The following is a 27,090-nucleotide window of genomic DNA, read 5'->3' as shown; positions in this document are numbered from 1 at the left end:
AGGCCAGTAAAGTGGGAGATGAATTGTTGGAGTAAGGAATAACAACTTTAATCTGAAAATTAGCAGATGGAGAAGATGACAGACCAGTATTTCAAAAAACTGTCTTCGCTCGAGTCTGAATTTCTCAGTTACTTTTATGCAGATGAAGGGGAGGGGGCGGGGCCCACTGCCATTCCAACCAATGGCTGAACAGGACCACTAACGGTTGCTGGTTGACAGTTGCTCCCAACGGTCACTTGCTTGGGGGCGTGGCCCACTGCGACACAGACCAATGGATGAGCGAGACTGCTTCCCTCTGCCCCGGGCACCTGCTACTATTACAACCTTCTACCCCTACCCAGTTGGTTGTAACAGTAAAAAATGTTTCCAGACATTCTCAAATGTCCCCAGGACAACACAACTGCCCCTAGTTGAGAACCACAGGACAAGACTAAAAAGTCTTGCTCCCAGCTGACTGGGAGCTGTGAATCCAGACTCTCCTTTAACATTTTTGAGGGAAAAAAGTAAGTTTTGTACACAACTCTTAAGTTTCAGTGCCAGAGGAATAAGACTCATAAATTTTCTCCCTTCCTCAGTTCAGTTCAGTTCAGTCGCTCAGTCGTGTCTGACTCTTTGCGACCCCATGAATCACAGCACGCCAGGCCTCCCTGTCCATCACCAACTCCCGGAGTTCACTCAAACTCATGTCCACAGAGTCGGTGATGCCATCCAGCCATCTCATTCTTGGTCGTCCCCTTCTCCTCCCGCCCCCAATCCTTCCCAGCATCAGAGTCTTTTCCAGTGAGTCAACTCGTCGCATGAGCTGGCCAAAGTATTGGAGTTTCAGCTTTAGCATCAGTCCTTCCAATGAACACCCAGGATTGATCTCCTTTAGAATGGACTCGTTGGATCTCCTTGCAGTCCAAGGGACTCTCAAGAATCTTCTCCAACACCACAGTTCAAAAGCATCAATTCTTCAGCGATCAGCTCTCTTCACAGTCCAACTCTCACATCCATACATGACCACTGGAAAAACTATAGCCTTGACTAGACGGACCTTGGTTGGCAAAGTAATGTCTCTGCTTTTTAATATGCTATCTAGGTTGGTCATAACTTTCCTTCCAAGGAGTAAGCGTGTTTTAATTTCATGGCTGCAATCAGCATCTGCAGTGATTTTGGAGCCCCCAAAAATAAAGTCTGACACTGTTTCCACTGTTTCCCCATCTATTTCCCATGGGACCAGTGATGGGACCAGATGCCATGATCTTTGTTTTCTGAATGTTGAGCTTCAAGCCAACCTTTTCACTCTCCTCTTTCACTTTCATCAAGAGGCTTTTGAGTTCCTCTTCACTTTCTGCCTTAAGGGTGGTGTCATCTGCATATCTGAGGTTATTAATATTTCTCCCTCTTTACACTCCCCCAAAGTAAAAATGAGAGAGAATGATGGCAAATACGGAAACTCAAAAGTGGTCAAATGGCTTGTGAATAGGACAGAACCTTGCACTAGTAGTTTTCCACTATTGAAGACCCTTGCACATCCCTTCCAAAAAGAAAAAAAAAAAAATCTGTAGTCCTCCTTTATGTTTTGTAAAATTTAAGAAAAAATATATTGTGGTTAAAAAGAAATCAAACAGAAGGGAAAACTAGGACTTTGTTTCTTAACTATGTGACCTGATATAGACACTCATCCCGTATCCCTTAAGAATCATGCTGGTGGTGGTTTAGTCGCTAAGTCATGGACTGTAACCTGCCAGGCTCCTCTGTCCATGGGACTTTCCAGGTAAGAATACTGGAGTGGGTTGCCATTTCCTTCTCCAGTAGGAATCATGGTTGGGTTCTGTTTCAGTTACAGTGATCACTCTTCCCCAGAACAATGACATCAGAAAGGTACTTTCTGAACATCTATTTGGGCTAACTTTAAATATTTGACTGCATTTTTATACATGGATATATTTTCAATTATTTGAATCAATTATTTCATTCAAATTGAGGTGTGATATGGGTGAAAAATAGCTTGAATATTTTCATTAAAATGAATTTAACCAGTTACAATGCATAGTTGTGGAGAAGGGGATGGCTACCCACTCCAGTATTCTTGCCTGGAGAATTCCATGGACAGAGGAGCCAAGCGGCTACAGTTTATGGAGTTGAAAAGAGTCAGACACAACTGAGTGACTAACCCTGCCACAACGCATAGTTCAGTGGCTTGAATTTAATAAACTTTTTATCAAATATATTTTTTATATAAAAACCATCAAAAATTTGAGCAATATGTTTTTTATTCATGCTTGTGGACAATATTTTTTAACATTTTAGGACAAAATATATTTTAAGGCAGCATTCTTCTTAAGTAGGGACATTTTGCATTCCCAGGCTTATGGAGGACAAAGGCATTAAGGAAAAAGAGTTAAGTCATGAAAATATAAAACTGAAATCATCAGCAAATATTCTACCAGGAACAGAAGTCTGGGTTTATTTTATGTCCATAGCACTTACTGAGCACCCACTATGTGCCAAGTGCTAAGTGTTGAGCTTGGCTCCTTTCTCTACAGTCATTTCCAATCCCATAACAGTAATATCACTTAAGGTCAATATTAAATTAATATCACTTAAGTGAATACCACTTAAGAACAATATTTAAATGGCATTTTGCTAATGAATTGCACTTAATATCAGGATAAGTAAAAAAATTAAATATGCACTTAGCAATGATCTGATATCTCCTATATAGCAATACAAGTCGATAGTAAATCATGACAGTGAAAATGAAAGTGGGTGGCTGTGGCAGCCATGGAAATGTACCACTCAGATTTCCTTCAAGAGAATTGGCAGTGGGGAGCATAGTTTTCTAAGAACCCCAGCTGCAATCCCCCTGTATCCACCACCAGGCTTCTGTCAAGCTATACTTTCTTGAACTGTTTCAGTGACCGAGTATAGCAGGGGTCTTAGCTTGTCCTCTCTGACTCAGGGCTTCTCTGAAGACACCTTTGGCTAAAGGACTCTCCTCTGGCTTGGCTAAAGCCTTCCTAAAGCTGCCTTGCAGTCCGAGGCTCTTCCAACCCAGACCTTCTTTCTGTCTCCTGTCACACGTGTCAAGTCTTCCATAAAGGTAGAAGGCTCTCACTGCCTACTGCTCCTTCGCCTTCACACACAGTTCCCTCCAATAGATCTCTTGCTTGTTTAACCTTGACTGGCGTCTGTTTCTCAGAGAACTTGAACAGAACCAGGTGATACTGGGAGCCATTCAAGAAAATACATAGTCAATAGGATGGAGTTTGGAAGTAGGTTCACTGCCTGGCTGATAAAAACTATCCTGAGTGGCCCAGTTGTTGAAGATTTCAGTGGTGATGACCTAGAAAAATATCCTGATAGAAGAAACTACCATTGCAAGTGTGATGATTCAAGCAATCTGAAAGATGTATTGGTGCCCTGCAGGGCAATAATAAGGACCACTGACAATTATATGTAAATATGAGAGCCAGAGACCCAAGTCTTTGCTAGCTTCCAAAGAGGCCCTCAGCTTCTGCAGTGAAAGTGTAGGCAAAGCAGAGAAGCAGACAAAGGATTTGATAATGAGAGTTGTAGAGCCCCTGGGACATTTAAATGCTCCACCAATGTAGGTCTGTTATGCTGAGGACAAGACTCAGGTAGAGGGGGAAAAAAAAGACAGGACCTTGAAATATGATGTGCTCTAATGATGTCCCAAGGATTTGGCCACTGCAAACCTCCCTGATGCTTTTGAACTGTGGTGTTGGAGAAGACTCTTGAGAGTCCCTTGGACTGCAAGGAGATCAAACCAGTCAATCCTAAAGGAAATCAACTCTGAATATTCATTGGAAGAACTGATGCTGAAGCTGAAACTCCAATACTTTGGCCACCTGATGCAAAGAACTGACTTACTGGAAAAGACCCTGATACTGGAAAAGATTGAAGGCGGGAGGAGAAGGGGACAACAGAGGATGAGATGGTTGGATGGCATCACTGACTCAATGGACATGAGTTTGAGCAAGCTCTGGGAGTTGGTGAAAGATAGGGAAGCCTGGCGTGCTGCAGTGAATGGGGTCGCAAAGAGTCGGACATGACTGAGCAACTGAACTGAACCTCCTTGAATCCCTAGAGCCTGGAGTGGTGGTCCACTCTATCTGGAGCTAGCACTTCCCCATCTGGGAAGATATTGCACAAGCTTCTCCCCTGCCATGCAGCAGGTATGGAGATCTATCCATCTACGTTGCGTGCTGCCAGCCCAATAACTAGAGTTAAATTCCAGCATTTCTTTTCTGGGGATTCCAAGCCAAAGGAGCTGTGAGAATTAGCTAGTGTACACTGGCAGGAGCAAGGCAAGTGCTGCTGGGATTGGATTCTGAAGATACTTGATTAAGGGGACAGGAACATAACACTGGAAAAGGAATAATGCATTTAACTGAGGGCACTTTCTTTTGTCATGGGATTTAGCACCCTGGCAAGGACGCAAGAGATGGAGCCAACAGGTATGACTCTTAGAAGCCTAGAGAAAGTGATCGCCTATGTCGAGCAAAGTGGAAACACGTTGTTTTGGTAGCCTAAAGGAAGAAACAAAGAGCTGAAGGAACTTGGCATGCTGGATGGATATGTTAGGCTAGAAGATGACCTGATGTACCATGGGAAAGCCTAGAAGACACACCATTCACCAAGGTCAACAGCAATGTGCTGGTGAGAGGAGTACTAACATCACCAAAATGCCCAAAGCTATTTCTCCTCTTCAGGCCAGAACTGAGCTCATTAAAAATCTTTGGTGCTGGAACTTCCTTGGTGGTCCAGTGGTTAAGAACCTGTCTGCCAATGCAGGGAACACAGGTTCAATCCCTAGTCCGGGAAGATTTCACATGCTGTGGGGGAAACTAAGCCTGTGAGCCACAACTACTGACCTTGCACTCTAGAGCCCATGAGCTGCAACTACTGAGCCCATGCTCTACAACAAGGACAGCCACAGCAGTGAGAAGCCCAAACACCACAACTAGAGAGTAGTCCCTACTAGCCGCAACTAGAGAAAGTGCATAAGGAGCAGTGAAGACCCAGTGTAGGCAAACATAAATTAAATAAAATTTAAAAACTCTATGGTATCCAAATCCTTGTCCTCAAATATTTACCAATAATAGAGGTCAGGGGGTGAAGCCAGGCAGCTATACTGATCAGCAAAGCTGAGGGGCAGGCAAAGAGTCTTAATCTGCAGGGAACTGTGAAAACAAAGCATGGTGTCCTTTAGGTACAACAGATGAGCACCCAGTGAGGGTACTCCTTGACATCCACAACCAGAAAAGGGCAAGACTGGAAGAGTAGGGTGCAGTAGGGGCCCAGGAGGAGTCACAATAAGAAATGCAAGCTCTCGCTGTTACCAGACCTGAGCTCATTTTCACATCTGGCGTCAGAGGCTGGAGAGGTGGCTGAGTCCATCAGAGGAAGGACCTTGCAAAACCACAGCAAGTGTATGCAACAAAGGTTCCTCCAAAGGACCTCTGACCATTTACTCATGAAACTGTGAAAGGGGGAATACCGAGATACTGCAAGGACTATGGGATCCAGAGTTTGATTCCCGAAGACCTAGAATCATCACGACCCTGTTAGCATGGCAGCTCATGAGGGCCACTTAACAGAGATCTATCTAAAATCTGGGTAAGTTATAAGTCTGGGTATAAGTTATAGACTGGGTAAGTTTTAAGTCCATGGACTTACCCAGTTGTCATTTCCTCAGTTCTAAAATGCATAATTGGGAATGATATAGCTTGAGTAAGCAACACATTGAATCTTGTCCTATAGGTAAGAGCTATGACAATAAGGAAAAAAAGTAAAAACTTCTTTAATTCCACCCCATCCTCCCAACCAAGGTAAATCTTGTTGTTGTTGTTCAGTTGCTGAATCCTGTCTGACTCTTTGCAACCCCATGGACTGCAGCATGCCAGGCTTCCCTGTCCTTCACCATCTCCCAGAGTCCACTCAAACCCATGTCTTTTGAGTTGCCGATGACATCCAGCCATCCCCTTCTCCTCCTGCCTTCAATCTTTCCCAGCATCATGGTCTTTTCTAATGGGTCAGCCCTTCACATCAGGTGGCCAAAGTATTAGAGCTTCAGCGTCAGTCCTTCCAATGAATATTCAGGGTTGATTTCCTTTAGGATTGACTGGTTTAATCTCCTTGCTGTCCAAAGGACCTTCAAGTCTTCTCCAGCACCAGTTTGAAGGCATCAATTCTTTGGTGCTCAGCCTTTATTGTCCAGCTCTCACATCTATACTTGACTACTGGAAAAATCTTGCAAATAAAAAATATTGCACTGGGAGTGGGTAAGATAGAGATTAGTGCCTTCATTAAGGACCTAAAAGATGGAGGTGGGAAGGAGAGAAGCAGGTGTGGTGTCTTTCATGTGTCTGTATGTCAGTCTGACCTCTGCACAAACCAGATGGATTCTGGAGAACAACTGCAATGTCAATGCAAGCAGTCAAAAGCAGCAGCCCCAGTCACAATTGGTGTGATAGACATAGTATTGTTGCTAAGAGCAGATACATTGCTAAGCCTCAGGTCCATGGTATGTGTTTACTGATCAGGCAGATGCATTTCCTATTTCAGTTAAAAAGAGGACCAGCAACAGTTCATATTCACATGGAATGAATAATATTCGTTTACTTTTGTCCATGAACTGTTAACCCTTCTGAATTCTCTCATAGTTCAAAGAAATCTGGACTGACAGGACATCCCATAGAACAATACATGTACCCATTACATTGATGACATTCTGCTCCTGGAGAGGATGAGCCAGAGATGACTAGTACACTGGAAACGTTGGTAAGACACCTATAGTCAAGAGGGTGAAAAATTAATCCTTTGAAAGTTCAGCAATGTGCCATGTAAGTTAAGTGACTTTTTAGAGGTCTAGTGATCAGGGGCCTGCCATGATATCTCTTCTAAAATATTTCAATGGAAGGAAGCATGGTGGACCTCTTTCAGTAGTGCAGGCAACATATTTCACACCTAAGAATATTTATGCTCTGGCTCATATGTTGGTAATATAGAAGACTACCAGCTTTGCAAGGGACCCAGAGCAGGATATAGTACCATAGCTGGCTGTGGTGGAAGCAGCCCTGAAAGCTCGGGCCACAAGATCCAGCAGACCTAGAAGCATCAGAGGTGGGAAAAGATGCAGTGTGGAGTTTATGGCAATCCTCGGTGGCAGAATCACAATATTCTACGACTCCAAAGCAAAGTCATGCCATCTGCAGTGCATTAAGCCTTTTCTAATATGTTGCTGAGTTCTAGTAGACATAGCATGCTTGACCACGAGCACCCAGTAACCATGTCATCCAGAACTGCCCGTTGAGTTCAGTCAGATCCACCAAGATACATAAAGTAGGACCAGAGGGTACAAATAAGATGTACAAGCAGGAAGCACAGACCCACATATCACCAATCACAGTTGCATTAATGCTATTTTCCACATTTTATCTACAGCCACATGGGGAGGTGGGGTACAAACAGCTGAAGGAGAACAATGTCTAGTACTAACAGATTGGCTTGGCTTACAGTGTGGGTACGAAACCCAAGTGTACTGTAGCTGCATTTGTTATTCAGTCTCTAAGTCGTGTCCAGCTCTTTGCAACCCCATGGACTGCAGCACGCCAGGCTTCCCTGTCCTTGGCTATCTCCCAGAGTTTGCTCAAACTCATGTCCATTGAGTCGGTGATGCCATCGAACTATCTCAGCCTCTGCTGTCTGCTTCTCCTCCTGTCTTCAACCTTTTCCAGCCTCAGGGTCTTTTCCAATGAGTTGGCTCTTCGCACGAGGTGGCTGAAGTATTGGAGCTTCAGCGTCAGTCCTTCCAATGAATATTCAGAGTTGATTTCCTTTAGGATTGACTGGTTTCATCTCCTTGCTGTCCAAGGGATTCTCAAGAGTCTTCTCCAGCACCAGTTTGAAAGCATCAATTCTTCAGGGCTTGGCCTTCTTTATGGTCTTCCTTTCATATCTGTACATGACTACTGGAAAAACCAGAGCTTTGACCATATGGATCTTTGTTAGTGAAGGTGGCTGCATTAGAGACATATAAAGGGGTGGGCCTTGAAAGAGAGTAGTGAGGGAAAAATCTTCCCAATGGGCAGGTCTAGGAGCAAGCACCTGGTTGTAGTTTTATGTAGAAGTGGACTTAGGGGAGATTCCTGGGCAGTGGTCTATGGTTGGCCCTTTGGTGAGGGTGTAGAAGAGTAACAGCTTGAAGATCAGAGACATGGTTTGGGGTCCAAGTATGTGGATGGATGAGGATGTGGGCATAAAGAATAAATGTTTGTATAACCTGTTAATGTCCACAAGAAAGCATCCACCATAGAGGCGGCACAAAACCACCAAGTAGATAAAATGATTCCATCACTTGACAATGGCCAGCCTAGAAGAGGCACAATGGGCATGTGGATGGAATGGCCTGTGGCAAAGACAGAGGCCATGAATGAGCCCAACAGATAAACTCCCCCTTACACCAAAGCTGATCTAGCTATTGTTTCTATCCAATCTGTCACCAACAGAGATACGATGCCCCCAGTATGGCACTATTCCTTTAAGAGAACAACAGGCCACTTGGCATCAACTTGACTACACTGGATCCTTTTGATTCTAGAAGGGCCAGCAACTCAGTTTCACAGGGACATCTATTTTGATATCCCCAGATACCGGAGCTACATGTCTCAGCCAGCACCTCTATTTGGATATTAATGGAATGCCTAATTCTCAGGCATCAATCCCACCCCAATACGATTTTTCTTAAAGTTTAAATTTTCATATATTTATCTTTGGCTATGCTGGACAAGGGCTTTGTTGCTGCACAGGGGCTTTTCTTTAGTTGCTGAGTGAGGGCTACTCTCTACCTGTGATGTGTGGGATTCTTATTGCGGTGGCTTCTCTTGTGGCACACAGACTCTCTAGGGTGTGCAGGCTTCAGGAGTTGCAGCACACAGGCTCGGTAGTTGCAGCTTGTGGGCTCTAGAACACAGGCTCGGTAGTTGTGGCGCACAGGCTTAGTTGTCTCATGACATGTGGGACCTTTGTGGACCAGGGATTGCACCCATATCCTCTGCATTAAGAGATGGATTCTTAACCACTGGACCACCAGAGAAGTCCCCCACCCCCCAATACAGTTTTTATCAGGGGATCTATTTCAGTAAAGAAGTGAGAGTGGGCCCAACCACAGTACCCACTGATCGTATCACATAAAGGCAATCCAGAAATACGCCGTCTCACAGATCACTGGAGTGGCCTGCTAAAGACACGTGAGTACCAGCTCAGAGGCAACATGCTGAAAGGACAGGGTACCATCCTTCTAGATGCAGTATACGCATTAACTCACAAGATGAGAGGATACACGTGATGGCTCCAATTACCATCACTTCCAGTGACTCACTGGAGGACTCTGGTTACCATTCCTGAAACTGGGCTCTTCAGGGTCAGAAGTACTGGTCACCAAAAGGGGGCACGCTCTTATTAGGGCACACAGCAAAAGTCCTACTGAATTATATGCCATTGTCACCGAAGTACTTTGTACTTATGTCCAGGAACCAACAAGCTAGAAGTACTTTTTACTTATGTCCAGGGGCCAACAATCTAGAAAAGCAGTCATCCTCCTGGCAGAGGTCACTGGCTTTGATCAGCAGGAGGTGGGGGGGGGATGGGAGAACTTGTGCAGAACACAGGTGACCCATTTCATGCCTACTGGTATTCCCTCACTCCACTGCAACTGTGAATGGATATGTGTAACAACCCCAGTCTGATAAAGGTATGATCAACAAAGGTTGGACCCCTCAGGAATGAAGATTTGGGTCACAAGATTAGGTAAGTCACCACAACCTGCTAAAGCGATACCTGTGGATGAGAAATATTTAAAATGGATCATGGAAGACAGGGTGAATACCAGTCATTGCCCTTCAGTGACAGGGAATATTGATGATCCGATTCAATTCCTCATTATGTACATGGAAGTCATGGAGTTGCTCCCCAATCCTGCAAGAAGTGGGTCTGTGTGGTGCAAGAGGTACAGCTGCAGAAATGTTCTGTTTGGAATTCCTTTGAGAGAACTGGTTGCAGGAAGCACAGCTGATTGAGTCCCAGCTGAGGGGTCCTAGCTGCCACCCCTCTGGACTCACCACTGCATCTTCTGCAAGGCCAGGCTCCCCTGGAGCTGCTCCCTACCATTGGCTGAGCACAGAGAGGGCAGCAGCACTGGCCCAGTCTCGCACAACATGGGACACATGGGACTCCTCTGACAAGCAATTTGGGCTCAAGAACACCCCAACAACCTGGTCCAACCTTTATAGTCTGAGGCTCTTCCTACATCAGGGAAGTCCTCCTGTCTTCCTGCTCTCCGGCCCCAGAGGTCAAGCCTACAGTACAGATGGCTCTACCTGCCTCCTCCCCTCCTCTTAATGCTTCAAAGACAGTCCCCTCCAGGAAATCTCTCACATGTCTTCCGCAGGCACCTGCTTCTTGATGGATTCAAACTGACACAAAACTCATGTTTATGGATCAGTATATTTTCTTTGAAACTACACTCAAACTTACAGCAGTGTTATGATGCACAAGAGAACTTGGTTCACCTTATAAATCAAGCATTTTGAGTCCTACAATAGCTCCAAAGGATTAAAAGGTAGATGGCCGATGTCTTTGTCAACTTTGAGAAAAACACAATGAAATATTTAAAATATCCAAGAAAGCATAAAAAATAATAGAATGTACACACAGCTGAAGAAAGAAACCTTATCAAAAGTTAAAATCTCCTGTGTATCTCACCCTGATTGAATCCTTTTCTCACTTTCCAGATTTTGATATTTATCATCGCTGTTGTATTTTAAATATTTTTACTACAAATATACATATATTCTTAACATATTTTTTCCTTTGGATTTTTAATCTCATTTTAACATAATTTCCTAAAATTTAGGCTTATATGTTTTATAATACTAAGCTGATGATTAAAAGAAAACTCAATCTGTCACACAGAGCTATTTATGATTACTGAGATTAAAAAGAAATTATTTAGCAGAAATGGAACAAAGTCATAATGCTAAGAAAAAGAATATTTTATAATCTTATCTGTAAATTATAATTATTATTTATAAAAGTTCTATAAATGTAGGCTGATCATCTATACAGTCTCAAAAAGCCCAATATAAATAAAACAGAGAAAATAAGTTCAATGGAGAAAAGTTCAGACAAAATTCTTCTGTGTCATATGGAATCCTAGGAAGAATCATTGTAATAATTATCCAAAGTAACATTAAAGGTAACAAAAGAGATGTTTGGTTTTAGATGTAAATTCAAATATAGAGTGTCTAAAATAACAGATCAAAGTGAAAGTATATCTATCATTTCTAACAGCAAAAAATAAGTTAGTTTGTAAATACTGTATTCTTCAGTGAAGAAATAAGATCAAGGATAACATGTTGGATAGTCTGATCAACCAGGTTACCTCAAAAGATAAGTTTTAGAGACAGCAAAAATGTGCAACAATTAAGCTCTACACATATAACTAAAACATTTGTTGTTATCGCGGAGAGTCGGACACGACTGAGCGACTGAACTGAACTGAACTGAACTTTTAGATACAGAGTTCACAAATCAACATGTAACAAATAATTACACATTAGTATCCGGTAAGAATACCAAATATCATTTCACAACTGCCACTATGTGTTTCTTCTTCTCTGACACCCTCTGCACAGATCCAGGCTTGCTATGTTTGATACGATTCAGTTCCCTAGAAATTAAACAAAAGACACAAATTTTAAGTTTATGAGAAATCACCTTAACTAAAGAAAACTTTCTCAGAAAAATTACAAGGCATTTTCTTTCACTAGAAAACTACCCACTGAACAAAAGTTTTCACGAGAGTAGGTAAGAAGTAGCTCTGGAGAAGGGAATGGCTACCCACTCCAGTATTCTGGCCTGGAGAATTCCATGGACTGTATGGTCCATGGGGTTGCAAAGAGTTGGACACAACTGAGCGATTTTCACTTAAAAATCAACGTTTTTAAACTTATTGGCTTCTCTTACTACATCAGTGTCCTTTACTAAGTTTAAAAACCTGCTGCGAGTTATTAAAATATTTAAAATTGACTCAACCCCAACATCTATCCAACAAAACAAAAAAACAATTTGTATTGCCTAATCAAGAAAAAAAACTCTTTCTTAGGATTTCTGTAATATATGACATGAATTCAAGGACTGCAAAGAGAAGAATATTCTACAGGGGAAATGATGGTGATGGTGGACACTTTTGCTTCAGAGCCAAAATGCTAGATTCTAAATGTATGATGAAGCAAGCATATTAAATAAATTCTTATCTAACAAATATTCTTGCCAGTCTTTAAGCTAGAAAAAACACAGTACTTAATTCCAGCTACATCGGGAATCATTTTTTTACACTCTCTATTTACAATAGTTTTTTTAGTATCAGTAGAGCCTTTTCTAACTTTGATATGTATGTCTTTGACATTGTTTGCCCTTTAAACATATTCCCAAAGATAGGTAATGAAAATTCTCACCATGTTAGATAATCAAAGCTTCCCCTTTTATCAGGAAAAAGCCCAGAGGAGTATTCAAAACCACCTCTGATATACAACAGCACATAAACTATTCCTTTGATGGGCACATTTTTTGTTTGGTTTTGGTGGGATGTGAGGGGAGAGTTAGAAAACGGTACTGAGAAAAGATGCAAATGCTCCAAAACATACTTTCGTCGACGAGCTTCTTTCATGATGCGCTGTTCCTGAATCTGGCTGTAGATAGATTTTGGTAGATGTCGGTGACGAGAGATACGTTTTATATGAGGATGATATTGAAATTTCTCCTTTAACTTTTGGTTATAATCTGTGGCTGCTTTTTCTCGTGATGTAAGCTGAAAAAAATACATTTTGATGTTTTCATGAATGATGTGTTTGTTTTGCTTCAGTACAACAGAGTTAGGAAGAAACGTTTCCCCAAAAAACTATCAACATTTATGACATGCAACCAAAATTACTAATGTAACTGTAACTGTACAGTTACATTGAACTGTACCCATTACAAGGTTATGTTATTGATACCAGTTCTGTAAGCTCTGTATTTCCTTTTAGTCAGGGTGCCTACAACGTATTGATGGATGGATGCCATCAAGTGCCAAAGAGCAGTGGCTAGGGAGTTAGGTTCTGTGGACCACCGAGTTGGTCCACATAACACAGAAAAAGCACTTAATGAATCACTCAAAAATATTTTCTGTAAAAATTATGAAACAGAAACAAAAGTGATGACATAATAACCAGCCTTTGTTTAACAATTGTTAAGGATGATATGATTTAGCAGAATATTTAATGATGAACATAAACCTAGGCATAGTGTAGTACTTTAATAATCATTAAACCTAAAATAAATTTATCTTTAATTATTTTCATATCGTGCTTTTCCTTCCAGGGCTAGGTAGAAAATAAACCACACTTAATCTTTCCTTATTAAACTTACTATTTGCTTCAGATATAAACACCCTGTATATTTCTTATAGAAAACATGAGACATTTAGAAAAACATTCCGTTCCGTTCCGTCGCTCAGTCGTTTCCAACTCTTTGCGACCCCGTGGACTGTAGCCTACCAGGCTTCTCCGTCCATGGGATTCTCCAGGTAAGAATACTGGAGTGGGTTACCGTTTCCTTCTCCAGGGGATCTTCCCGACCCAGGGATCGAACCCGGGTCTCCCGCATTGGAGGCAGCATAAATCACAACCCAGAGGTTGCTAGTCAAAAGTAATATTTGTTATATTTTCATCAAATCAAATCTTTTTTAGTCTGAAGCTGTGTATTTTTCTAAGTGTTTCACTATGTCTTTGATATTAAAATATTAATACCTCACAGAGACTTACAGTCTTTGATTTGTCTGATTACTATTTCTTTAACAGAATACACATTCCAAGTTCTAAGCCTCTAGTCCATACATCTTTTCTCCCTACCTCAAGGAAAATACAAAGAAACAAGAAGGCTCAAATGTGATCAAACATTTGAATTAACAAAGGCTTCTGGGGGAGTTCCCTGGTGGTCCAGTGGTTAGGACGCAGCATGTGCACTGCCAGCGGTCCAGGTTCAACCCCTGGTTGGGGAACTAAGAGCCCACAAGTCATGCAGTGTGGCCAACAGCAAAAACAAAAACAAAGAACTCTGAAGATGCCTTTGACATGAAAAAAGTAAACCTCAATACAGCCTTGTCTGTTTCGTAGCTAGCTTATTTTCTTTTCTCACAACTAAAGCACTTGAAATAAATTCTTTATAATTCAATAACACTAGAAACAAGTTGCGTGATAATGAAAGAAAACAGGATCTCTTACCACACCCAACTTTTCAGAAGCATTAGCTTTCCATAGACGAATGTTCATTTCATCAGATCCACACATAATGTACTTGCTGTCAGCAGTCCATTTTACACAGATAACATGCTGCATTCTCTTTGTGTGATAGACTTCCCTACAGAAGAGGAACTACGTTAAAACATTTAGTAATCTGGTACAGATTTTCTTTAACCAACTACCTATCAAGTATCAGGATAACATTTTTTGAGTCCTGAAAGAGTACAGAAGAGAAATTAAAATTCATTTCATGTATCTTTATTGGACCATACTGCTAAAATTCTACGCTAAGTGCTGCGGAACTTATAAAAAAGTCCTTGCCCCCAGAGAAGTTATAATCCAGTAAGAAAAATAAGTATAAACAAACCAAGCAAAACTAGATATCCAGAAAAGACCACAAAATAACTGTGGGCATATAACACAAATAAAATACACTGAGGCTGGAGTAACAATAAGGTCAACCACCACACTTCTTTGGGTTTCATTTCACTGGAAAAAAACTCAACAGCATTCAAAGAACACATCCGGATACGCTGATCTTAATGTCTGATTTCTGTTTTGGTCAAATTGTTGAAAAAGTTTAATTAATTAAAGTGAGAGCGGATGACTTCCATATGTGAAAAGAAAGAGAGGACTACAGAAGTGATGAGTTGAGGTAAGGATCATTAAGTAAATGGAGATGTCAAATATCACACCGATTTGGAAAGGTGTGAAACATGCTAAGTGAATTCAAGGAAGATACTATATTAGGAAGTGTTAAGCAGAGCACTAAAAAGCAAGTAAAAGACAAGGTCAGAAAAAATTAAAACATGAGACTCCTGGAGAAGTAAAACTTCCTTATCTGGATTAAGTGATTCAAATGCAGACTACAAAGGAAACACGCTCAGCCAGTTCTGCACAGTAAAAGAAAACTCACATAGGATGATGAAATCAATAGATTTTGTTATCTATAAAAACATTTCTGAAGTACACTCAGAAAAGTAGTCTATTATGCTATTTCTAATGGATACATTTTGAGCTCTTGAATGAACATGTAGATAAACCATATGACACAATTCTAAAAAAGAGGATGGTTAGAATATACTATTATAAGAAAAAGTAGATCAGACAGACTGCTTTTTCTTCTCTCAATGCTCTGCTTCTACAAGACTCAATTCTTACAACCTCTACCTATTGAAGATCCCCATTTCCCCATAGCAATATACTGAATTTAAATATCAGGAAATTCAGTTAGGCTTTGGTAACCACTAAAAATAACCTGCATATGTTACATCAGTTTATGTATTGATATTAGACCAGACAAATCCAGTGGACAGATACTTGGCCAACTGAGAATCCTCCTTAATGGTAAACTACAGAGTTTTAACTTCTTGATATGTTTATGCTTGTACATAGAACAGATACATAAAGTTCATTATAAATTATACTATTTGTGGAGATAAATAATTTAAAAACTTAAATTCTTTACATACATAGTCAAGCTAAAAGAATTGTTCCATGTGAATGCAACTGAATTTACTTGTTTGCTAAGTAAATACTGAATGAAATCCATAGAAGTTACCTTCAAATATTGATTTAACTGTAGTTTTTGAAAACCTACTCAAAATTTTTTTTAAAAAAGATTTATTTTTATTTTTTGGCTGTGGTGAAAATTTACTTTAGAAATATATTTCAGTGACTTTAAGTTCTTTGAAAGGAAAATATTAAAAAAATACAGATCATTCAAAGCACTGCCTATATTATTTGATGTTTCTGTAATGATAGGAAACTAGAGCAGACCATGGAAACAAACCAGAAGCAGCTTTCCATCAGATGATGGTAACGGAGAGAGTATTGTTTATATCGTTTATAACTAAACCCAACAGGAAGTAAGACGTATTAAATTGTGATTACAAAATCTTCAAAAAACACCAGGAGACAATTCCGAGAAGTGGGATATAAGAACTCACTTCATACAATTTTGGAATAATCTGAACTTTTAACTAGACTTGCATTTAATTACCCATGCTGGTTTCAGAATAATCAGTTTGAACTCAGCTATGGGGCTCTTGGCATCACAGGTGCCTAAACTTCCCATTTCTTGTACTCCTCCTTTGATCTGTCTGCTTATGCATCATGTTAGAACTGTCCTACTTAATACCTCTGGAGGTCCTGGTGTCAAGACATGATGGAGGGCCACACTCTCTTGATACTTTTTCCAGAGAGGTGAGAAGAATAGAAACTATCAGCCTTGCCTTGGGCCTAACTGAACAATTACCAACAAACCATTCATGACAATAATATCAAGTTAGTTTCAACAGTCACATAGGAACCAACCCCAGAGTCCAAAACAGAAAATGACAAAATGAAGATCAAAGTCACCAGAACACCCGCTCAGTATACTTTTGATTCAAATACCTTTTTAATCATACACATGATGATGACGATGACAGTTATCTGTTACCAATTCATGATGATATGAAAAAGTTTAGGAATTAACATGGCTTCCTCAAGTCAGAGAAGAGAAAGATACAACTATCACACGAAAAAACACCAAAGAGTTAGACAAGCAGATTGGCTATGACCAAAAAAACGTATGGAGCTGTATGACCCTGAAGAGGCTCTGTGGGCAAGATCTTCTGGTTGTGAACACAAGACTGGGACAAGGGTGAGGCAAATGAGGTGCCTACAGTGTAAACTCTAAGGAGGCTGTCACTTTCAGGGTGATGCAGATACAGGCTCGGCACCTGCAAGACTCCTGAGTCAGTAGGATGTGCCTGTGAAAACAAACATCACTTGCTCAGGCAGATCAGCCCCCTTCAACACTGTAGAAGCTAGTTAGTTATCATTAAGAGTAATGATCAAAATTCTCATCACTGCACTTAAATGGTGAAATTTCTCCACCCTGTTACAGTTACAACACCAAACTGAATGCTCTTTCTCTAGCTTTAAGTGAAGGAAGGGACCCGTAAAGACTGCTAATCAGCCTTTATAAAGCTGGGGAAACTGTTTCACCAGCTCCACACTGCTGTTCTCTAGCACAGATCATCACCTTCCAGCCTCAGTATACAGGTTCTCTTGTTCTTTCTTTTCCATGATTCTGCTTAGTTTTCTCCTTTCCTTTGCTACAGCTTCCAATCATTCTGTTATCTTTCACCATGTGCATTTTCTCCAACACTGAAGCAAGACGAGGTCACCCAAGCAAATATACGTATAAATGTGTATGCATACATGTCTTGTGTATGTTGGGTGGTTGCTCTCCCAAACTTGCTTCCCTGGTGGCTCAGCAGTAAAGAGTTCACCTATAATGCAGGAGACGCAGGAGATGTGGATTTGATTCCTTGGTTGGGAAGATCCCCTGGAGAAGGAAATGGCAACCCACTCCAGTACTCTTGCCTGGCAAATTCCATGGACAGAAAAGCCTGGCAGGCTACAGTACATGGGGTCGCAAAATAGATGGACATGACGTATGTATATATATGACATATATATATGTCATATGTTATGACATATGTGTATATATGTATAGTATTTTAGATTGAATATATGTTCTTTTTAAATTCTAATTTTCCTACTTTTACTGTATCAAAATGGAGGTGGTTGTATCTTCAAGAGTGAGTGACACCACCATAATCCTTTATCATTTTTATGGGAAGATATCTTCTAGTTTACTTGCATAAAATGCTCTGTAAATCACAGCATACTAATATAAGGGGTTGTATCATATAGGAGTTAAATTTTAAAGTCAGCAAAAAATCAAATGCAGTCAAAAATTATTCTTGAAAACCTTTAAATGCCAGTTTACTATAAACTACCTCAACATAATAACATGTGAAATAATATAACATGGTGGTACAAGTATATACTCTACATTCAGTAATGTATGTAGCAGAGGGTCAAGCTGTATGAAACAAAACATCTTAAACACTAGTTATAGTCAATGCACAGAAACAATGACACACACACAGCACAGGACAGCTGAGGATTCAGATCTCCCATCTCCTGATCATTCCAGAGCATATATCTATGCTCTGAGGATGGAGGGAGACTTGTCCTGACCACTTAAACCATAATTTTACTCTTTTTCATTTTTGCCTTAGTGTATCAGAGTTGAATTTAAATAAGCACGAAACAACAAATATAAGGTATTATTAACTGCTCTTAAACTGTATTAGAGGAAACTTTAAGTTCTTCCTTATCAAATTAAAATCTTTTTTAAAGTTGACTCTGTCTCATGGCAGTGAAAATACTCTGCATGATATTATCATGATGGATATATGTCATTATACATTTATCCAAACTCATAGAATATATGATCCAAAGAGTGAATTCTAAGGTAAACTAGGGATCTGGGGTGATTACGATGGGTCAGTGTAGGTCCATCCTACATTTTGGTGAGGTAACAAAAGTACCACCCTATGTGGAATGTTGATAATGGAACAGGCTCTGCATGCGTAGCAGCAGCAGCTCTCTACTTTCCTCTCAATTTTGTTATAAACCTAAAATTCCCCTTAAAAAAAATAAAGCCTTTATTTTAAAAAATTAGTATAAAACACTCAAAAAAGTTTTGCCCTAAGGCAAACACTAAGATTTCACATCAATAAATTATATAAAGCTAATATCCTGTTCAATGAAGAATCTGCCCAGTAGGCTGATGTTTTTGCTCACAGCTGATGCAGAAGGTGGCACCCCACATCACAACACGGGAGTGTGAGTCCCATCATTTACACAAAACCAGTGTGTGTTAGTCACTTAGTCGTGTCAGACTCTTCACGACCCCATGAACTGGAGTCCACCAGGCTTCTCTGTCCACCAAATAACCTTTTGAAAAAGATACATGATGATCTAGGCAGGGAAAAAAAGTCAAATAGAAACAAATGTTTACTGGTAGTAACATACCTGCTTCTACTTTTGTCCACAGGAAAGATTCGAATAGATTTATCAAAACTAGCTGACACAAACTCTCTCCCAGTGGGAGAGTAATCCACATCAAGCACTGCAGATACATGATCCATATGTACCATTACAGGAGTGTCCAGGGCACGCATATCGAAAGTATACAAGCTGTAAAAGAGTTTTTAATTATTTGACACAAGTTTCTATTAAAAAATGCACATGCAGTACTAAGAGACATTAGTGAAATTAAGAGGGCTAGCTAATAAATAAAGCACATCTAAATAAATAGCTCAATTCTTCACACGGGAGATAAGGGATAGGGAAAAATATCAACAGTTTTATTATTCCTTAAGATTATATACTTACACACTTTAATCCTTACAAACAGAAATCTCATTGTAGAAAATATGCAAACTCCAAGACCATGGAGTACAAAACTTGTATTTAATTTCACTACCCAGAGAAAGTCAGCACAGTGTAAATGTTTCTTTTAACCATGCTGTTTAATTATGTGCCTTTTAATACAATTAAGATATTACTGTATAAAGCTCTATATTGATATTTCATGTAGCATATTATGAGCATTTATCAATCTCTGAACATATTTTTAATGTTTTCATACGTAAATAAATTAATCTGTTAATCTGATAATCCGTTTAAATTTATATTTAAATCTGTTTGTTAGTAAAGTTTCCAATGTTTTATTATAACTTTTGATATTTAATGGGACAAATTCCTACAATTAGAATTATTAAGTTCAAAGGCATGAGCATTTTTAAGGTTTCTGAGTTGATAAATCACTTCCAATGAAATCACACTAATTTATACTGAATCAGTGATACATGAGAGCAAGCACAGCTTTTCAAAGGGTGTACTAAAATTAGAAAACTAAACTTCGTGCACAATTGGCAAGAACAATGACTTCATGATTTTCGAGGTTTACAATTTTTTAACTGACAGCTGGAGAACAGTGCTTAAAATGAACCAACATAAATGACGGACAGTAGTAATACAGAATTACTGTAACCAAGTTCCTAACATCAAAATACTTCCAGATGCAAAGATTAGCAGGGGGAAAAGTTTAAGGAGAAACATGATATCCACAACATTTCAAACTATCTCCCCACAGATACACATTAATTACAAAAGAAGAAAACAGTGGGGCAAGCTGGTAGGCGCCGCCTTAAGTAGGTGAGGAAGGTTAACGTTACTCGTAGTAAGATGTACCGACACGGGGTACTCCTGCTTTGAGGCACCAAGAAGGGGTATCAGTTTTGTGGTATTCTTGCCAAAGAGGCATAATCTCAATGAGATAATGAGAAAACACCAGTTAAACCCAAGTGAAGAGCAGTCTACAACATAACTGACAAGTAAGTCCTTCTCAAAAGTACGAAGGTCATAACAGAAAAGGGAAAACTGAGAAAGCCAGTGAGCAGACTAAGGAGACATGGCAATCAAATGCAAATGCAATGGAGGATCCTGCACTGGCTCCTAGAACAGTAACAGAACACTAGTGAAAAGACAGGTGATGGGATCTAGTCTGCAGTTTACAATACTATACCAACGTGAATTTCGTGGTTTGGCTAACTGAACTATGGTGACCTAAGACATTAACATTTGGGGAAACTGTCTTACAGGTACCTTCTTTGTAACTTTTCAGTAAGCCTAAGATTACTTCAAAACAAAAATTAAAAAAAAAAAACTTTATAAAGATTATTTTCTAATACCATATTAGAAAAAGTCACTGATGCTAAAGGTAACAATTTTCAAATAACCATGAAATTCTCATCAAGAGATGAGTCACTGCTTTCTTTTATGATCTTCAAACATAACACAGGATTGTCAGTCAAGGTCATACTGATCACTGAGATTAAATTTCTGAGCTGACAACTGTTGTATATTCCCTATCTAGAGCAGTGGTTTTCAACCAGGATTGTTTTTAGCAAATTTTGGGGTTTTTTTCTAGTAAATTGTTTTAATTTCTACATGAGAAAAAGGTTAAGAACTTACTAGAACTCCACACAAATCAACCCATCTGGATGCAAAATGTTTTTGTAAACAAAGTTTCAAGTCATAGTATTCTTCAGGGATAATATAGTTCAACCCTATTACCTGATAAAACTATGTTATAGACTAGTTTACATGACTTGTCTAAATTTTTACAATAGTAACTGGTTGGGTCTAGACTTGAACTTGGATTTCTAAATCACAACAGGATTATTTAAAGGGCAAGAAAAGAAATAAAATGTTAAAAGATATTTTACACAGCAAAATCACTTTCAAGTAAGAGCAATTACGGTACTCTAACAGTCACTTCTTACAAGTGATGTACTCTTTGTTTCAGCTTCCATATATAATTATTTCCAAGGCAAAAACTGAGAAATTCTAAAGATACTCTCTATTTTCCCCAAATAGCTAATTAGAGCAAACTTTAGAAATGTTAGTAAGATTGGTCTGCAGGACTTTTTTTATTGCTTTTAACTGGAACAAGGGCATTTAATTTCAAACACTAATAAAGGCTAAAAGAACTTCAATTAAGTGGTTTGAGTTGATGAGCGCTTCATTTTAGTACAGAAAAGTCATAATTGATGCTTTTAGTTTAATACCACTAAAGCATCATGTAATAAATCCTATTTCTGAGCTAATTTATGCTTTTTTAACTAATAGTAGTGGAAAGAACAAAGAATTTAAATACAGAATATCTAAAGTTCAATCCAATGACAAATTTCCACCTTCTGCAAAAAAACATATGCATAACACTACATTAAATGCTTGGATAAAAAAATAGGAATAAGATATTCTTTCCTCATTAGGAGATTAAACTCCCTACATCAATACCCTCATCTATAAGAAGGGGATAACATACTTGTCTTATTCACCTTATAGGGATATTGAAAAGATAAAGTGAGCTAATGTCAAATGCTTTAGCAAGTTTTAAATCAGTATATAAGAAATCATAAAATTCCATCCAGGTCAAGAACATACGGCTGCTAAGCTACTCTTTTACAGAGAGTCACAGATACATGTATCTGTAAATACTAAGGTAAAGACTGAAACTTCAGTTTTTCCTTTTGTCTTACTGAAGTAACTTGTGGCTGGTAACATGACAACATGGATAACAATCACCTGCCTACACATTTTGCAGGCAGACATTTTTAGGTTCTTAAAACATGTATGATTCAGTCATTATTTACTGATATGTGGTTAATGTCAGGGATTCACCAACTTTTTCTGTAAAGGACTGAATAATCAACATTTTTGGCTTTGTGGGTCATACGGGCTCTGTTGCAACTACTCAACTCAGGCATTATAGCACAAAAGCAGCCATATTCCATACATAAATAAATGTGTCTACGGATGACCTAGAGATTGTCATACTGAGTGAAGTGAGTCAGAAAAAGAGAAATGTACTACTGTATAGCATATGGAACTCTGCTCAATGTTATGTGGCAGCTTAGATGGGAGGGGAGTTTGGGGGAGAAGGGATACATGTATATGTATGGCTGAGTCCCTTTGCTGCTCACCTGAAACTATCACAATACTGCCAATCCGCTACACGCCAATACAAAATAAAGTTTAAAAAGCGAAAAATAAATAAATGTGACTATATTCCAATAAAACTTTACAGAGACAGGTAGCAGGCAGCATTGAGTCCATAGATCAAAGTTTACTGTCCCTGATCCATATCATTTTGAAAACTAAGAATACTTTTTAAGAAGCTCTTCTCTATTTTGGGAAAATTTTTTTTTTATTAAAAGCAAAACAAATGGTAATTTTCTAATGTATATGAAGGAATACTACCTAGGAAAATATATTTCATTAATAAAACATATACAGTTGAGTCACTTCTGATAGAAATTAAGTTATAAGAAAAGGGAAACTTACTTGTAATCCTCGTTTGCTGCAGTAAAAATGAATGCTTCCATAGGGTTCCAGCAAATTGTATTTGTTCTCATATCTAAGATGACCTGAGAAACATACACTAACCCATTACTATGAAATTAAGTCCCTCTAAAATGGATAAATTCCTACTTCATTTCCTTTTCTTCATTTTTCATTGATTTAAGCAAATAATTCAGTAAACACCGATCATGTGCACAGTATTTGGCTCAGTGCAATAGGAAAAGAAAATAATTTGCTTCCTGAACACCCAAGCAGAGTGCTAAATATTGAAAAATATAAAAATGCTTAATAAATGGTCCCGTGACCTCAAAAACCTTATAGTGTAGTTGGGAAAATAAGATATATGTAAGAAAAGTTTAACCCCAAAGTAGTAAAGTACTTTTATTAACAACTGAGAAGGTAGGGTTGAAAGGGGCAGAAACTACTATTTATTAACTAGTCCTTTGGTGCAGGGGAGGAATCAATTAGGAGATGGAGACGGATATATACATGCACTACCATGTGTAAGACAGACAGCTAGTGGGAACGCCTGGTGCATAGAGCAAGGAGCTCAGCTTGGTGCTCTGTGATGACCTGGGTGGGTGGGATGAAAGGAATTCGGATGGAGGTCCATGATGGAGAGGATACAGGTATACATTCAGCTGATTCACTTGTATAGCAGAAACCATCACAACACTGTAAAGCATCTATACCCCAATAAAAAAGACAAAAACCAAATAAAAAACTAGTACTTCCATGTTAACATTCTGCTAAATGCTTAATGTTTTATTCTTGCCACTGGGCTGTAAGGTAGTTATTAATATCACCATTTCACAGAAGAAACACAGATTAAGTTACCTGCTTAAAGTCTTAACACCAAAGTTCATGCATGATATTCCCAACATATGACATGGATGAGTGAAATCTGGAAAGATTATTCTATTTATCTAGCTCAAACGTCAATCAATATATTCTACTTCTAATACTTCTGAATTTTTACATTATAAAAATGATTGGTAACAACAAAAATATTAAAAGCATCTCTGTTACCTATGGCACAGAGATGTCTATGATAACAGACTTGAAGTCCATTAACAAGGTATAGCTCTTCTGGTACTCTCTCAATTCCAGCACTTGCAATCAACTGTATAATGGCACTCCTCTCTTTACTAATAATATTTCCTCCCTCTTTATAATCAGCTTAAGGTTTCATTAACTCTGATATCTAAGTCCTGGAATGACTGCTTCAGAACTGCTGGGAAATCTGACACCTTGAACAGGATAGTGCCTGTTTAAATAAAACGTCAAACTGGTACCTACTGGTTAGTAACTAAACAAACAAAGGTGATTATGTGAATTAGTTATAAAACTTTCTGGAATAAAATACCATGTGTGTCACTATGATAATCACAGGGCCTGACTAAGAGGATGCAATACTCAAGAATTTTCAATTCAGTAAGTACTAACTGGATGTCTAAAATATTCTGGCATTATGGAAAATAGAAGACTAAAATATAGTACCTCATGAAAATTTACGGGTCTCTAAAAAGCAACAGGGAATTGAGGGAATGCCATTATGACCACTTCGGGTTCTAAGAACATCTCTATTAAAAAGAATTTTTTTTTAATTCTGAAAAAACATTCGCTCTGTATTTTCAGTCACTCGATTCACAAAAGGATGCATTAACAACTGTATAAAGCAAAAGACAAATTGAAACTCACCTTTTTCAGAGGAGTAGCTTGTCTCATATCATACAGTACTATATTCCTGTCAGAAGCACAACTTCCCAAGAGAAATGTCTAAAAATAAGTGTAACAATTATCAGTTAAAAGCCAAGTTTGGCAGCAAACCATGTCCATTCCTGAACAAATGATTTAATTACCTTTAAGATACAAAGTCGTAACACTAAAGTCCATTGTAAGAGAACACAACATATCACTCATAATCTTGGCAACCAAAGATTTTCATGATTAAATCCCCATGCGTGTATTTTAGATGTCTGAGATGATACTGAAGATATTCTGCATTCTATTTTATATTTTACTTACCCCTTCTTCACTTAGACCTGTTTCCTGTTCTTCCATATTATAAATAACACTTCAGTAAACATTTGAATACATTTAGATCTTCTTTTCCTAAGGGTAAGATTTTAGTAGTGGCATCACTCTAATCAAAAAGTATGAATAATTTTATGGCTTATGCTATTTAGAGGTAATGGTTTTTCCAAAGAGTAACAGCAGTAAGCAGTGCAATGTGGAAATATATTAATTTTACTACACTGGGCAGCAAAACAAGTATCATTTAAAAATATTATATCTATGGTAGTATTTCCTAAATATACAGTCATCCCTTGGTACCTGTGGGTGACTGGGTGCAAGATACCAAAATCCAAGGATTCTCAAGTCCCTAATACTCGGCCTTCTGTAACCACAGACGCAGAACCTGTGGATTTGGAGGGCCAACTGTATAAATTATTGCTTTATTAACAGTTAGACATTTCCTCATGGTTATTAACTCTGTATAAACTAGGCCTGTCGTTTGTCCAACTGTGGTTTCAAGATGTTTCAAATATTTATTTGTAAGTCAGTTATAAATGTGCCAAGTGGTTACATGATCCTTGGTATGAAATGCAAATTAAGCTCTCCACCTACCAATGGAATCCCAAATCCCACCCCTTGTAGCACCGTTTCTCCTCACCCATCGTTCCTGATATTAACTCCTGTCTTCTGCTTATATTATTCCCACTGCAACCATAAGAGGAACCAGAAGAGTTATTTACTAAACTGCTGTGTAGCCTGCTACATTTGTGTATACAGTTCAAACAAAACTCATAAAGCCAAAGCTACCATCAGGATCTCAGTTCTTCCCCAAACTCTTTTTAAACTGCTTTCTCTCTAAGCTTTTCCCCTACTGAACGACTTCTCTCAACCTTTCTTAGTTTCTCATTATTTCACTCTAAGGTCTGACCAGGTACTGCTTTCAAAAAGTAAAGACTTGAATTTGAGCAAAGCAAAAAATTCTAGCAAGAAGGAAACCTGATTTAAATGCTGTAAAATGCAGCAATTCTCAGCATAAACTTTTGGCTTTATCAGAATCCTCAGCTGCAATATTTTAACAGAAAATTAAGTAGTGATGATGAGAGGAGACAAATATACCCTATTTGTTCACAGCAACATGCCCCCCCATTAAGTTTAATACAGGGTCAGGGTAAGAGACATGCACACCATTTGCTTTTACCACCAAGTCAAGGTCATAAGGTTAATAAAACACACATACACACACAGCTGAACAAATAAAGAGTTTTTATATAGGCTAATTTGAGAAACATGGTTGCCTGGTCATCACTAATCATTAATTTTGATTTTAGGATTGGCCATCAGCTCTACTGACACAGGCATTCACCAAAACAGAGAAACAAAAGATCTCATTTACCCATTAGGGAAGTAGGAATCAGTATCTGTTCCTTCTGTTTTTTTTTTGTTTGTTTTTTTAACAGCATAACATCACCATCTTAAACTTGGGTAGCACCTTTTAAAAATATTTACATATATTATCACATTTGATACTTGCAACAAACCTAAGTAGTACACTGGAAGACATAATTAATCTCATTTTAAAAAGAGACACATACAGAGGAAAGTTATGACTTGTGAAAGGTCAACGCAAAGGTATACTGGCAGGAAATATAGTTCAGCCTAGGTCCACAGCAAGGTAAGACATTAAATTTTCTCACAAGTCACTTGTGTTTGTAGCCTGCTTCTGCCCAGTGTCACTGTGACCTGGTCTATAAAGCTCATTTCAACAACCAAGGGGAACCCAGGGAAGGGAGATGGAGGATGGAGTGAGGAAGATACAGACAAAAAGGACAGATATTCTGTCCCAGCGATCGGCAAACTTTTTCTGTAAAGGGCAATAGGGGACATAGTTTAGGCTTTGTGGGGCCATATGGTTTCTGCAGTTTATTCAACTCTACTTTGTAGT

At 38.8% G+C, this 27,090-nt stretch overlaps 1 protein-coding gene across 1 annotated transcript in view; it reads right to left on the bottom strand.

The window, feature by feature from the left end:
* Positions 1–10,496: 10,496 nt before the first annotated feature.
* DCAF13 (DDB1 and CUL4 associated factor 13) overlaps positions 10,497–27,090 on the bottom strand; it is a 30,124-nt gene continuing 13,530 nt past the window's right edge. Inside the window, exons 6-11 of the mRNA XM_055431934.2 lie at positions 24,831–24,908; positions 23,112–23,194; positions 19,230–19,394; positions 14,334–14,469; positions 12,717–12,880; positions 10,497–11,740 (exon numbers count right to left, since the gene is read on the bottom strand). Of these exons, the coding sequence (XP_055287909.1) occupies positions 11,653–11,740; positions 12,717–12,880; positions 14,334–14,469; positions 19,230–19,394; positions 23,112–23,194; positions 24,831–24,908 (714 nt within the window). The 3' untranslated portion in view covers positions 10,497–11,652. The remainder of the gene's footprint in view (positions 11,741–12,716; positions 12,881–14,333; positions 14,470–19,229; positions 19,395–23,111; positions 23,195–24,830; positions 24,909–27,090) is intronic.

This window comes from Moschus berezovskii, chromosome 16 (genome assembly GCF_049115385.1).
Source record: "Moschus berezovskii isolate FMDL1 chromosome 16, NW_MosBer_1.0, whole genome shotgun sequence".
NCBI lineage: Eukaryota > Metazoa > Chordata > Mammalia > Artiodactyla > Moschidae > Moschus > Moschus berezovskii.
This window is presented reverse-complemented; position numbering and strand designations above follow the sequence as displayed.